This window comes from Pangasianodon hypophthalmus, chromosome 4, assembly GCF_027358585.1.
Source record: "Pangasianodon hypophthalmus isolate fPanHyp1 chromosome 4, fPanHyp1.pri, whole genome shotgun sequence".
Classification (NCBI taxonomy): Eukaryota; Metazoa; Chordata; class Actinopteri; order Siluriformes; family Pangasiidae; genus Pangasianodon; species Pangasianodon hypophthalmus.
Genome location: NC_069713.1, coordinates 6,139,818 through 6,152,919, shown reverse-complemented (window position 1 = coordinate 6,152,919; position 13,102 = coordinate 6,139,818). Strand labels below are relative to the sequence as shown.

The 13,102-nt window shown below is 41.3% G+C and overlaps 1 protein-coding gene across 1 annotated transcript in view; it reads left to right on the top strand.

Annotated features, from left to right (window-relative positions):
- The first annotated feature begins 8,447 nt into the window (after nt 1-8,447).
- Nucleotides 8,448-13,102, top strand: part of adcy1b (adenylate cyclase 1b) — an 87,573-nt gene continuing 82,918 nt past the window's right edge. Inside the window, exon 1 of the mRNA XM_026947581.3 lies at nt 8,448-9,349. Coding sequence (XP_026803382.1) covers nt 8,750-9,349 — 600 coding nt within the window. The 5' untranslated portion in view covers nt 8,448-8,749. The remainder of the gene's footprint in view (nt 9,350-13,102) is intronic.

The following is a 13,102-nucleotide window of genomic DNA, read 5'->3' as shown; positions in this document are numbered from 1 at the left end:
CAATCAAATCAAAGAAGGCGGGCTTAATCCCAGAGACCGAGCATGAACTCCAGTGTGATGCTTCAGGTTTAACAGTCAAAGAGTGTGAGGTAAGATGTAAGTAGCTAAACATGTAATATCATAAAACATCTGTTATATGATACAACTATTAAATGATTTTTTTCCCCACTCTGTTCCAGTCTATTACAGCTCGATGTCCTAAGAGAATTAAAAAAAATATGTTTGACAAATTGTTCCAAAAGCCAAAATTTATTACATTTGTGGCCTTTATCACATTCACGAACAACAATCATTACATAAAGCAACTTTATTACATTTAGTTAAAAAGTTATTACAAATAGAGGCTTTCCAAAAGTTTTTCAAATTTGGGCCTTTATTTCATTGAGATTATCTCACTGAGGTGGGTAACAATTGCACATAAATATCAGTTGACCCTGTGTTTACTTTCTACACTGACACAGACAAAAATGAAAAGACTGCATCACTCGAAGCTCAGCTTTGGGAAGGGAAGAGATATGGGACAAGATACAGAGACTGAGAGATAAAGAAAGAGAGAAGGTGATGGAGATGAGAGAGGAAGAGCAGGTACTGTTCACTGTGTCACTGTGCTGTTCAACACAAACTAAAACTGCCCTGATCAAATTCAAACAGTGACCAGCTGTACATGTGAGAGGTCGTCCTCGGTTTCTCAAGGTGCCTGCTTTCTCAAGGCGCTTTCCATGAAAACTTACATAAAGGAAAACACAACAATATAAGACAATATACTATAAATTCAACAAGAAATAAATCACAAAGCAATACAATAAAAACTAATTGAATAAAAGCATTCCTGAAAAAGAATGTTTTGAGAAAAGTTTTAAAAACAGCTAAAGAATTAGCATCCCTAATGTCAGTTTTAAAAACAGCTAAAGAATTAGCATCCCTAATGTCAGTTTTAAAAACAGCTAAAGAATTAGCATCCCTAATGTCAGTTTTAAAAACAGCTAAAGAATTAGCATCCCTAATGTCAGTTTTAAAAACAGCTAAAGAGTTAGCATCCCTAATGTCAGTTTTAAAAACAGCTAAAGAGTTAGCATCCCTAATGTCAGTTTTAAAAACAGCTAAAGAATTAGCATCCCTAATGTCAGTTTTAAAAACAGCTAAAGAATTAGCATCCCTAATGTCGACTGGGAGAGAATTCCAGAGTTTGGGAACAACTAAAAGACCGTGCTGAGAAGATCGTAGATTGCGAATTGGCGTATAAGATGTTAAAAGATCTGCCAGATACTGTGGAGCGAGAGCGTGCAGAGCCTTGTATGTAAGCGTTAAGATTTTAAAATCTATACGGTATTTAACAGGGAGCCAGTGGAACGTCTTCAGAACAGGAGTTATATGATCGCCAGCCCTAGCCCCAGTTAAAATACTAGCTGCTGAATTCTGCAAGTATTGCAATTTATTAAGAGAGGATTTGGACACTCCAACAAAGCGAGCATTGCAATAAGCAATTCGTGAGAAAACAAAAGAAGTAATCAATTTTTCAGCAACAGAAAACGGCAACATAGGCCGAAGACGTGCAATATTTCTGAGATGAAAAAAGGAGGTCTTTACCGTGTTCTGTACAAAAGGCTCGAATGACAGGGTGGCGTCAAAGATAACACCAAGATGTTTTAGTTTACTGTGTAGCTCTAGAGCAACACCATCAACTGATAGATCTATAGAAGCAGCATTTCGCAGGTGATGGGGAGAGTCAAGAAGCATAACTTGATTCTCATGTATGACTGCTTGACAAAAAAAAAACCCTAGCAAGCTCACTTTTTGGATCTCGCTATTTCTAAAACCCTGCGTACGGCATGTAGTCATTGTTAATGTCAGTAATGTTTTCTTTTCATAATCCTACTCTTTTTTAAGTTTTAGCTTCTTTGTAGCTTCACAGATAGGGGCTAAATGTAGCACTAAACAAAACACACACACACACACACACAGTACAAAAGGCAGGAATACTATAAGAGCATAAGAATGCTTTCCTCATCCTCTGTGTCTCTCACACTCTGTCCTCTCGATCTCACTTTCTTACTAGGTTCTAGTTCAAGAGGTGCTTTAATAATAATAATAATAATAATAATAATAATAATAATAATAATAAAGAACGTTGTGGCAGCAGGGACGTAGTTGCACATCAGCTGTGGACAGAGAGGAGGCAGGTTGACCCGACAGGAAACGCGTGATGATTCTCACCTGTGTGTGATCACGGTGAGTTTAGTTATGTGTGATTTTTTTGTCCTTTCAGGAGAAAAAGAGAACGCCGTGAGAGACAGAGAGAGACAGAGCTGACAGACGTCACACTTAACACGTACGCACACCCACACACGCCGGAGTATGAGCTTGGAAAGTGTTGATGAACTTGAGCGAGGAGAAAGCCCTGAGATATTGGGATGGCCCGGCAGCTGCATGGAGGTACAGCTGCATGGGGATGACCGGAGGAAGAGTGGGACCTACATCTCGTCCCCTTGCTGTCGTGGATCCAGTGCCACTGGAGGATAACCTGTCAGTGTACACGGTCTCTCTCTCTCCCCCTCCTCTCTCTTCCCCCTCTGGTTCCAGATCCACACCACCAGCTCTGCATCAGGGGGACACAGAGAGGATGGACAGCTTATAATTCCCCTCAGGGATTTCCCCTTGGAGCAGTCACACGACGAGACCCTGAGACACTCTGATGTCCCACATGTCCCACATGTCCCACACGTTAGCCAGTGAAACCGCCAAACGTGCCATTGCCCCTCTTCCATTGATGAAGGTCCCATTTGAAAGAATTGGCATGGACTTCATCAGGCCATTAGAACGGCCTGAGAGCAAGACAGAGAGAGAGACACAGAGAGAGAGAGAGAGAGGGAGAGAGACAGAGAGCAAGAGAGAGAGAGAGAGACACAGAGAGGGAGAGACACACACACAAAGAGTGATACAAAGAGAGAGACAGAAAGAGACTGAGACAGAGAGAGAGAGAGAGAGAGACACAGAGATAGAGACACAGAGAGCAAGACAGAGAGAGAGAGAGCGCAAGAGAAAAAAGAGACACAGAGAGCAAGACAGAGAGAGAGAGAGTGAGACACAGGGAGAGAGAGAGATACAGAGAGCAAAACAGAAAGTCAGTGTGACACAGAGAGAGAGAGAGACACAGAGAGAGAGAGAGAGTGTGACACAGAGAGAGAGAGAATGCAAGAGAAAAAAGAGACACAGAGAGCAAGACAGAGAGACAGAGAGAGAGAGAGACAGAGAGCAAAACAGAGAGTGAGTGTGACACAGAGAGAGACACAGAGAGCGAGGCAGAGAGAGAGAGAGAGAGAGAGAGAGACAGAGAGCCAGAGAGAGAGTGTGACACAGAGAGAGATACAGAGTGTGAGAGAGAGTGTGACACAGAGAGAGAGAGACAGAGAGAGAGAGAGAGACACAGAGTCAGAGAGAGAGTGTGACGCAGAGAGAGATACAGAGTGTGAGAGAGAGTGTGACACAGAGAGAGATACAGAGTGTGAGAGAGAGTGTGACACAGAGAGAGAGAGACAGAGAGAGTGACACACACAGAGAGAGAGAGAGAGAGAGAGAGACACAGAGTCAGAGAGAGAGTGTGACACAGAGAGAGATACAGAGTGTGAGAGAGAGTGTGACACAGAGAGAGAGAGACAGAGAGAGTGACACACACACACAGAGAGAGAGAGAGAGAGAGAGAGAGAGAGAGAGACAGAGAGTTAATCATTAATCATACTTATAATCTGTGTTTATATGAGATTATTAAATCTTCTCAGGAAGACAGTGCAGGAACTGCATGTGTGTAAACTCCTGTGTGTCTAACTGCAGCTGTTTATCGACTCCTAACTCATTAACACAGCTTCTTAATGAGCTCTTATACATTGTGGCAGAGTTCGGCGCGCTCTCCTGCGTTACAGACCGTAATTAATTGCTTTTTACTGGTGTAACGTGGAACACTGGAACCGGGAGCGACAGTTCCGATGTTATGATCTCGGGCTCTGAGAGGAGGTGTGATGAATCTGCTGTTCACACTCTCTGTGTGCTGAGTGAGGGTTAACCGTCAGGCGCTGCAGGCTTTCTAAATCCGCCGCAGGTTTCCCAGCTTTTCCCGAGGCGGCTGCTGAACACAGCAGGGGGTCGTGCTGGAGTTCCTGTTGGAGCCCGAATGGTGTTAGGGTTATGAAACGCTTTTTACTTCATAGTTTGCATATTTATTATTTTTTTTGCTTAGTGAGTTCATGCTAGCTCTCTTTTCAATTATACAATTAATGTTCGCTTTTTAATAGTTTGTGTCGATCTGTTAAAGTGTTTTTTTTTCTCTCAGGCCCTGATGTAGTAAAGATTTGTGTGTAAAAATGTGTAAATTTCATAATAACTGCAAAAAAACACGTACATCTTTATTTAGTAACAGGGTTTATGAGGAATTGTAGATGTAAAGTTTTCAGGAAAATTGTTAAATTTGTTCACTTTGTGGTTCTCAGCAATGTTTTTTTTATAGTATTAGCTTTAAGAGAGAGAAAAATAGAGCGATGCTGGTTCAGGAATGACTTTTAAAGCTGCTATAACAGGAACTAACTTGTTTAACTTGTTTAACATTAATTGTAACAACAAATGGATAAAAAGTACATTTAGTAAATGGAAAATTGTACTTTGTTGACAAATTGCCGCGGTATTATAAGAGGAATAAAACACTACGTGACATGCTGTTATTGGAAAATAATCAACTTCAGGGTGGCAGCAATAACTACACTTCATTACACAACTTCATCAGTGATTATTTTCTTATAACAGCACAACCCCAAGTGTATTATTCCTCACTGATCTAAATGTAAGGAGTTATTTTTAAATATCAAGAGTGCGTTCCAATTTACGTGTTACGTATTACGTTTGTGTGTGTGTTTGTGTGTGTGTGTGTGTGTGTGTGTGCGTATGAGTGGAGTGTTAAGTTTTTGTTACACAAGTTTTTTCTTCAGATGAATCTCTTGATGAAGCAGTAGTGCTGGCTGAAAGCTTTTTTGTTACGCGCTGGTGTTTTCAGCGGTGCAGAAGAGATTAATCATGGCGCTTTGTTTCTTTTCTTTATCCAGTCAGCAAACCGACTCACGCTGCTCTTGCTGTTTCTGATTGTTCAGACGTCTCCGGAGGACCAGACGCTGCGTTTTTGGCTTCCGTTATTACTCAATCGTGGAAATAAATGACTGAAACAATGAAGCTCTTTCTGCTGAATGCATTTGTAAATATTGTATTTGACAACATGGATCAGATTGCATTGATTGGACGTCAATGTGATTATTTTGAATTTTCTAAAAAAAAAAAAAAAAAAAAAATTTCAGAATTATTTCTCCTCATTCTTTGTTCTGTCTTTGATCCAGGAAGGAATACATTTTTTAACATCCTTTTTTTTTTTTTTTGACTTCCACGCCTCTTTCTCTTTACCTTCCTCGCTCTTTCACACCTCTGGAAGTGCAGTGATTATTTATAGTATCCTTTAAATGTGCCACCTGAAGTCAACGGAGTGAAATTCCCAATCCAGCACCACAGTGAGAATGGAAGTGTGCACACCTAGCTGTCCCGCTAAAACACGCTACGCTAAAGCCATTTCAGTTTTTTTAACAAGGTATTTACACCCTGTGATCAGTCTCACCATCTCATTATGTTCTCTGGTGTTTCTCGTCTGAGTGTATATCTCTTTTTTTGCGCAGATTTTCGCTCAGGTGTGGTCGAATGTGAACACGGAGTGATCCACGCTCGTTGTAACGTGTTTGCTGGAGATGATGTGGAAATGTAATAAATTTTTCATTGACATTTATTTATTTACTTTGTGTTTAAAAATGAACAAATCATGTGGCCACAAAATTGTTAAAAAAAAAAAATCACACTCGCAAATACATTTGTTTAAGGTTAAGGTTAGGATTAGTGTTAGGGTCAAGGTTAGTGTTCATACTTAATGTTCTTATGACTTCATTCACATCATATCGTGTTTGAATTTTTGTGTACACACTTAGAAAAAAGTGTTCTTCAACCTTTCTTTAAGATTTTGTGTATATTTAGTGATTTATCCACCTCTGAGTTTTATACAGAACCCAACAGCAGAGTGTTTTCTTACCAGATCCCTTAAAAATCCAATGAAGCCGTCTCGAAGAACTATTTTTTTGTTTCAGTGTGTGTGTGTGCTAACGGGGTAATTGCGTCATACGAACTCCAAATTATTGGTCATTATTTTCTTCTTACTACAGAGAACCTGTTAGGAGTTTAATATTTATATAAACTGTCCTGAAAACTTAAAAAAAGGGTTCTTTAAAGGATCATTGGATGATTAAAGGTTCTTAGGTTCCAGAAAGCTTTGATGCCTTTCTGATGGGAAAACACTCTGCTGCTGGGTTCCACACAGAACCGTTAAGGGTTCCACCAGAGACGCAACCGAAAGAAGAGTTAAGGGTTAAAACTTAGGAAGGTAGGAAAAAAAACGTAGGAAATCCCTTCACATTTCACACGCTGGCTTTTCCATCTACACTGAGTTGCCACCTGCTGTATCTAGCGTTCCTACTCCACCAAACATCTGTGAGATCAGGCTCCAAAATGTACAGCACTTTTCTACTGGAACAAATGATTAAATGAATGAGTAAGTGGATGAGTGAATGAGTAAATGAATAAATTAATAAGTGAGTGAATGAATAAATGAATCAGCAATTGAAAGAATGAGTGAATGAGTGAATTGATGAGTGAGAGTGTGAATGAATAAGTGAACGAATGAATGAGTTAATGAATAAGTGATTGAAAGAATGAGTGAATGAGTGAATTGATGAGTGAGAGTGTGAATTTATGAGCTAAGTAACAAGTGCATGAATGTGTGAAAGAATGAATTAATTAATGAGTGAATTAACGGATGTATGAATTAATGAGTGAATGAATGAATGAATGAATGAATGAATGAGTAAACGAATCAGTGATTGAAAGAATGAATGATTAAGTGAATTGATGAGTGAGAGAGTGAATGAATGAATGAACAAATGAACATGTGAATGAATGAATAAATTAATTAACAAATGAATGAGTGAATTAATGGATGTATGAATCAATAAGTGAATGAATGAATGAATTGATGAGTGAGAGTGTGAGTAAATGAATGAACAAATAAATTTATGAGCTAAGTAACAAGTGCATGAATGTGTGAAAGAATGAATTAATTAATGAGTGAATTAACGGATGTATGAATCAATGAGTGAATGAATGAATGAATGAATGAATGAATGAGTAAATGAATCAGTGATTGAAAGAATGAATGATTAAGTGAATTGATGAGTGAGAGAGTGAATGAATGAATGAACAAATAAATGAATGTGTGAATGAATGAATAAATTAATTAACAAATGAATGAGTGAATTAACGGATGTATGAATCAACAAGTGAGTGAATGAATGAATGAATCAGTGATTGAAAGAATGAGTGAATGAGTGAATTGATGAGTGAGAGAGTGAGTGAATGAATGAATGAACAAATAAATGAACGTGTGAATGAATTAATAAATTAATTAACAAATGAATGAGTGAATTAATGGATGAATGAATGAATAATTTGGTGAATGAATGAATACTTTAATAAACATCATGTCCTGTATTACGAACCGGAGATCCGAGATCAGGATGGACCCAGAGACCCTGGAGCTGTTGTATCCTGACTTCATTTTATTTACTTCCTTTTATATTGTTCTGATATTATTTATCTGTTTTCTAATATTTTTTTATTTCAATATCTCTGAATAACAGAAATGAAAAGTCTGTTATGTTCTGTATTTTTGTAGTTTTTTTCTTGGAATTTACTGATTATATGCAAATAGTATTTTTTTTTATACCAATCGACTGACCACTTGATTTGCCCATACAATACTATACAGTGTGATTTAATGTAATTAATGTAAGCATGATGTCATTCATGTATAAAATAACAGTAGAGTGTGTATTATTGAGCATGACTGTAGTTTTCTCCAGCTGTGGAAACACTGACGTGGCAACAGCTGTACTTGGAGCTTGTAACTGTTACAGTACTGTACTCTCACACTCAGTGTAAGAGGAATATGTGGTCACGTGGTCCACATGTGGAGGAGCATTTCTCCAGGTCGTGTCCTGAAGTGGTCTCAGATGAACACGTGACAGTGGTCAGGTGACCAATACGTGTGAAGATGAGTGACTCGGGTGTGAGAATAAATGAAAATAAATCCTGTGTAACAATGAAAACGTGTGAAGTGAATAAAAACACGCATGTGTGTGTATGTGTGTGTGTGTGTGTGTGTGTGTGTACATGTGCATCAGGTGATGAAGCTTTACTGCCAGTGATTTAGTGTGAAATATTTTGCAGTGGTCTGGACGTGTGTGGAAAGCGTGCGTGTGTGTGTGTGTGTGGGTGTGTGTGTGTTTCACTTCTTCACCGTGTCACTCTGCTGAATTACCCCGACGTGCTTTTTATCCCGACTCCACATTGCGCAGGCGTGATCCACTCCGAGGCGCTCGGTGCACATTCTCCTCTCACTCGCACTTCTTCTTCTTCTTCTTCTTCTTCTTCCTCATGTACAGACAGCAGGCAGGAACACAAACTCCCTCACGGCGCACTTTTATTTCTCTCTCTCTCTCTCTCTCTCTCTCTCTCTCCGGAGGGAGTGTGATGTGATGCGCGCTCCTGCCGTCCCCTCCAAGACCGGATCCTCAGTCGGTGCCTCCGCCACGCCGCCGCTCGGCTCGTGAATGGCCCTGACATGGAGGAAGTCCCGTTTCAGAAAGTCAAGACGCGGCGGAAGCGGAGCCGGCGCTGTCCGCCCGGTGTGCCCGTGACCGCCATCGCGTGCGAGGACGAGTTCGACTGCAAGGAGCTCGAGTCGCTGTTCCGCACCTACAACCTGAAGCTGGAGCAGACCTCGGCGCTCAAGGCGCTCGCCGTGCTCGCGGCGCTGGCGTGTGCGCTCGCCGCGCTCGAGGCGCTCTCCGGCCCGGGCCTGGCCGTCGCCAAGGCGTCGCATCCGGCGCACGGCGTCGTGTTCGCGTCGCTCTTCGTCGTGGCCAACGTCAAGTACCTGCGCGTGGGGCAGCTGCAGCAGATCGTCAGCCTCACGCTGCTGTTCGCCTTCACCTTCGCGCTGCTCTGCTGCCCGTTCCCGCCCGTGGCGCCCGGTTCCCACGCGCCGGCGCCGCCGCCCGAGCACGGAGTCTGGCAGCTCGCGCTCGTCACCTTCGTGGCGTACGCGCTGCTTCCGGTGAGGACCCTGCTGGCCGTGACCTTCGGCATCATGGTGGCCATCTCGCACATCGTGGTCACGGCAACGTCGGTCACAGCCAAGACGCACAAGCTGTGGAGAGCGGTATGTGTCCGAGATCTATCTATCTATTTATTTATTTATTTATTTATTTATGAAGTTTCCTAATGTCTAAGTAAACCACCATACCAACATTCAAGCCACATCATATTCTAAAGAACAAACTGGCTTCATTTTTATACTCTCAAACCCCAAAGGTTCCTGGAAGACCCTGAAAAGGTTCCCCAGAACCCTCAGAAAGTTCCAGACCTTCTCCCGGCATCAATCTCTCCTAAAAGAGTCGAATCTAATCGAATCTAAACTCAGAAACGTGTTTATTAAAGTGCACACGTCCTCATTTCCACGCACCAGGTTTTCTCCGCTGTGTGTTTCAGCACCACGGCGCTGGACAGCGCCATCGATCTCCACTAGCTCCCTACTGCCTATGCGAGTGCACTACCTAGGGAGTAAAGCGCCGGCTGGAGCAGCGCAGTGAGGGCACTCTGTGTGGAACAGGGAGCCGATTGGGATTCAGCCTCTAAATACGCGATTAAACTCGGACACGTGTTGCACCACACGTTTGTGCTGTAAAAAAAAAAAAAAAAAAAAAAAAAAAGTAAATAAATAAATATAAATAAAGAAATAAAAATTCAATCAATCAATAAATAAATAAATAAATAATAATAGGATAAATTCAGAAATTACTGTAGAACACAACACCTCTTATTTATTTATTTATTTATTTATTTATCTTTTTCTTTCTTTCTTTCTTTCTTTCTTTACTCATCTTTTTATTTGTTTGTTTGTTTGTTTATTCGTTTATTGAGGTAAAATGATATGCGGAAAAAAAAGCCCATATGAGACAGACGTATGTGTTACGGTTAAATCTACAACCCGTTACAGTTCTTCTACTGAGCTTCAGGGTAAAAACGAGGGATGCGAAATACGGTTCCTCCGTCTGAAGAGGTTCCACATAGAACTGTTTTCAGACTCTAAGAACTTTTAATCATCCAAAGAACCCTTGAGGAGCCCTTGGAGCAGTGACACTAATGACCGAGAGGCCCCTCGGTGGAGGGAACAATGTTAAGAGATACGTAAGGGGCCCAATCATCTCTAAGAAATGATTTAAATTTCAAAAGTTTACGTCGTTATTTTAAAAAGTAACGCCGTAATCCCAGCAAAAGAGTTATTTCTTTTCGTCGTTAGAAACCGAAACATCTCAGGAACCATCAGCAGGTCCACGTTTACATTCCTCACTCTCGTAGCTACACACATTTTGCTTTAGATACTGAATTTTACGCTTTAAAACGAACATATAGAAAATAAAACACTTGGGGTTGTGCTGTGAAAGGAAACTAATCAACGACAGGGTGGTGTGATGAAGCAGAGTTACTGTTACCATCTGAATACCAGAACATCCTCAGATTTTTAAAAAAATTCATTTTATAATACAGCAATTCACCCATTTTTTTTTAAATTCATTAATAAACAGCATGTCATACTTTTTATCCATTTATAGTTACATTTAATATTGTCGAACGTCCGCAAAATACGTTCCTGTTCTCACTTACGTTACAGCAGCTATAAACCGTGATTCGCTCACCAGCCTTTCTTTTTTTTTTCCCTCTCTCCTAGTGTCTTAAAGACATTTTTTCAGTCTTAAAGTTACAGCTTTACCTCTGACACTGGAGACTCCTTCCATAACTGTTAAATAAACATCTCCTTACAGAAAACGTCACCATATCAACAATTACACACGTTTTCTTTAAAAGCTGTACAAGCCACTAGTAATAAGCTGTTGCTATAGAAACTACAGTGTATTCAAACTTTTTTTTTTTTTCTTTTGGGGGATTTTAAAATCCGAAAAAAAACACAACTATAGATTTGGACAATATCCAAATTTCATCACACTTCCTTCAAAGTTATTTTAACACCGAGACGCTCCTGATCACACACGTCATCAGATTAACTCCAGTGTTAGTAAGGTGTGACCTAGTTGCTGAGACTTCAACCACACACACACACACACACACACACACACATGCAGCCAGTCTTTGGCAGCATTGGAGCAGTTAGTGGATTTCCTGGCTTGGGATGCTGTTTATGTTTTCGGAATCTATCCCTCGGATAACAATGGGAATATTTCCTAAAAGCCGGAAGCGTGCGGAAATCTGACCTTCCCTCACAGCGCCGGTCTTGAAGGAGACAACGAGCACGTCGACAACCCCCGTGGTTTTCTTGACGTACGCGCGAACGTGTTAAGCGCACACTCCCACTCGAAGGCGTACAACAAACTCTAATGTGAGATTCTCATCTCCCACACATCTGCCACGCTGTCCTCACACCCTGCTCGTCAGAAATGTCACAACACCCAGGGCCACGGAACGAGCGATTGAATAACGCACGTTACGTAAACGACGGAAAGTACAGACAACTCCAATGAGTCACGAACAACAAACCGTTAACGTGAATAGGGAGACGCTGAGGAATACATTTTTCCTGCTTTATTCATCAGAGTACGGACCGGAAGGTTAAGGGTTCGAATCCCAAACCTGCTAAAGATCTGATGCGTCTTACACCAGAGTTCAGCGTTTCCTTCTTTCATACATAAATCATTATCACTGACAGATTGCTGAGGTGTAAGAGGAATAAAACACTTCAGCACAGGCTGTTGTTGGAAATGAATCAACTGTAGGGCTGTAACAGTGACTCCGCTTCATCACTCCACACTGTCGTTGATTATTTTCCTATAACAGCACAACACCTGTGTGTTTTACCAAATGATGCAGAGGAAAGTGCACCTGTCTCGTATACTTACAACTCTCTCTCTCTCTCTCTCTCTCTCTCTCTCTCTCATTACACACCTCTTCTCATATATACACACACCTCTAACACACAACCTCTCTCTCTCTCTCTCTCTCTCTCATTACACACCTCTCCTCATATATACACACACCTCTAACACACAACCTCTCTCTCTCTCTCTCTCTCTCTCATTACACACCTCTCCTCATATATACACACACCTGTAACACACAACCTCTCTCTCTCTCTCTCTCTCTCTCTCTCTCATTACACACCTCTCCTCATATATACACACACCTGTAACACACAACCTGTCTCTCTCTCTCTCTCTCTCTATCTCTCATTACACACCTCTCCTCATATATACACACACCTGTAACACACAACCTCTCTCTCTCTCTCTCTCTCTCTCATTACACACCTCTCCTCATATATACACACACCTCTAACACACAACCTGTCTCTCTCTCACTACACACCTCTCCTCATATACACACCTCTAACACACAACCTGTCTCTCTCTCTCTCTCTCTCTATCTCTCATTACACACCTCTCCTCATATATACACACACCTCTAACACACAACCTCTCTCTCTCTCTCTCTCTCTCTCTCTCTCTCATTACACACCTCTCCTCATATATACACACACCTCTAACACACAACCTGTCTCTCTCTCTCTCTCTCTCTCTCTCTCTATCTCTCATTACACACCTCTCCTCATATATACACACACCTCTAACACACAACCTCTCTCTCTCTCTCTCTCTCTCATTACACACCTCTCCTCATATATACACACACCTCTAACACACAACCTGTCTCTCTCTCACTACACACCTCTCCTCATATACACACCTCTAACACACAACCTGTCTCTCTCTCTCTCTCTCTCTCTCTCTCTCTCTCTATCTCTCATTACACACCTCTCCTCATATATACACACACCTCTAACACACAACCTCTCTCTCTCTCTCTCTCTCTCATTACACACCTCTCCTCATATATACACACA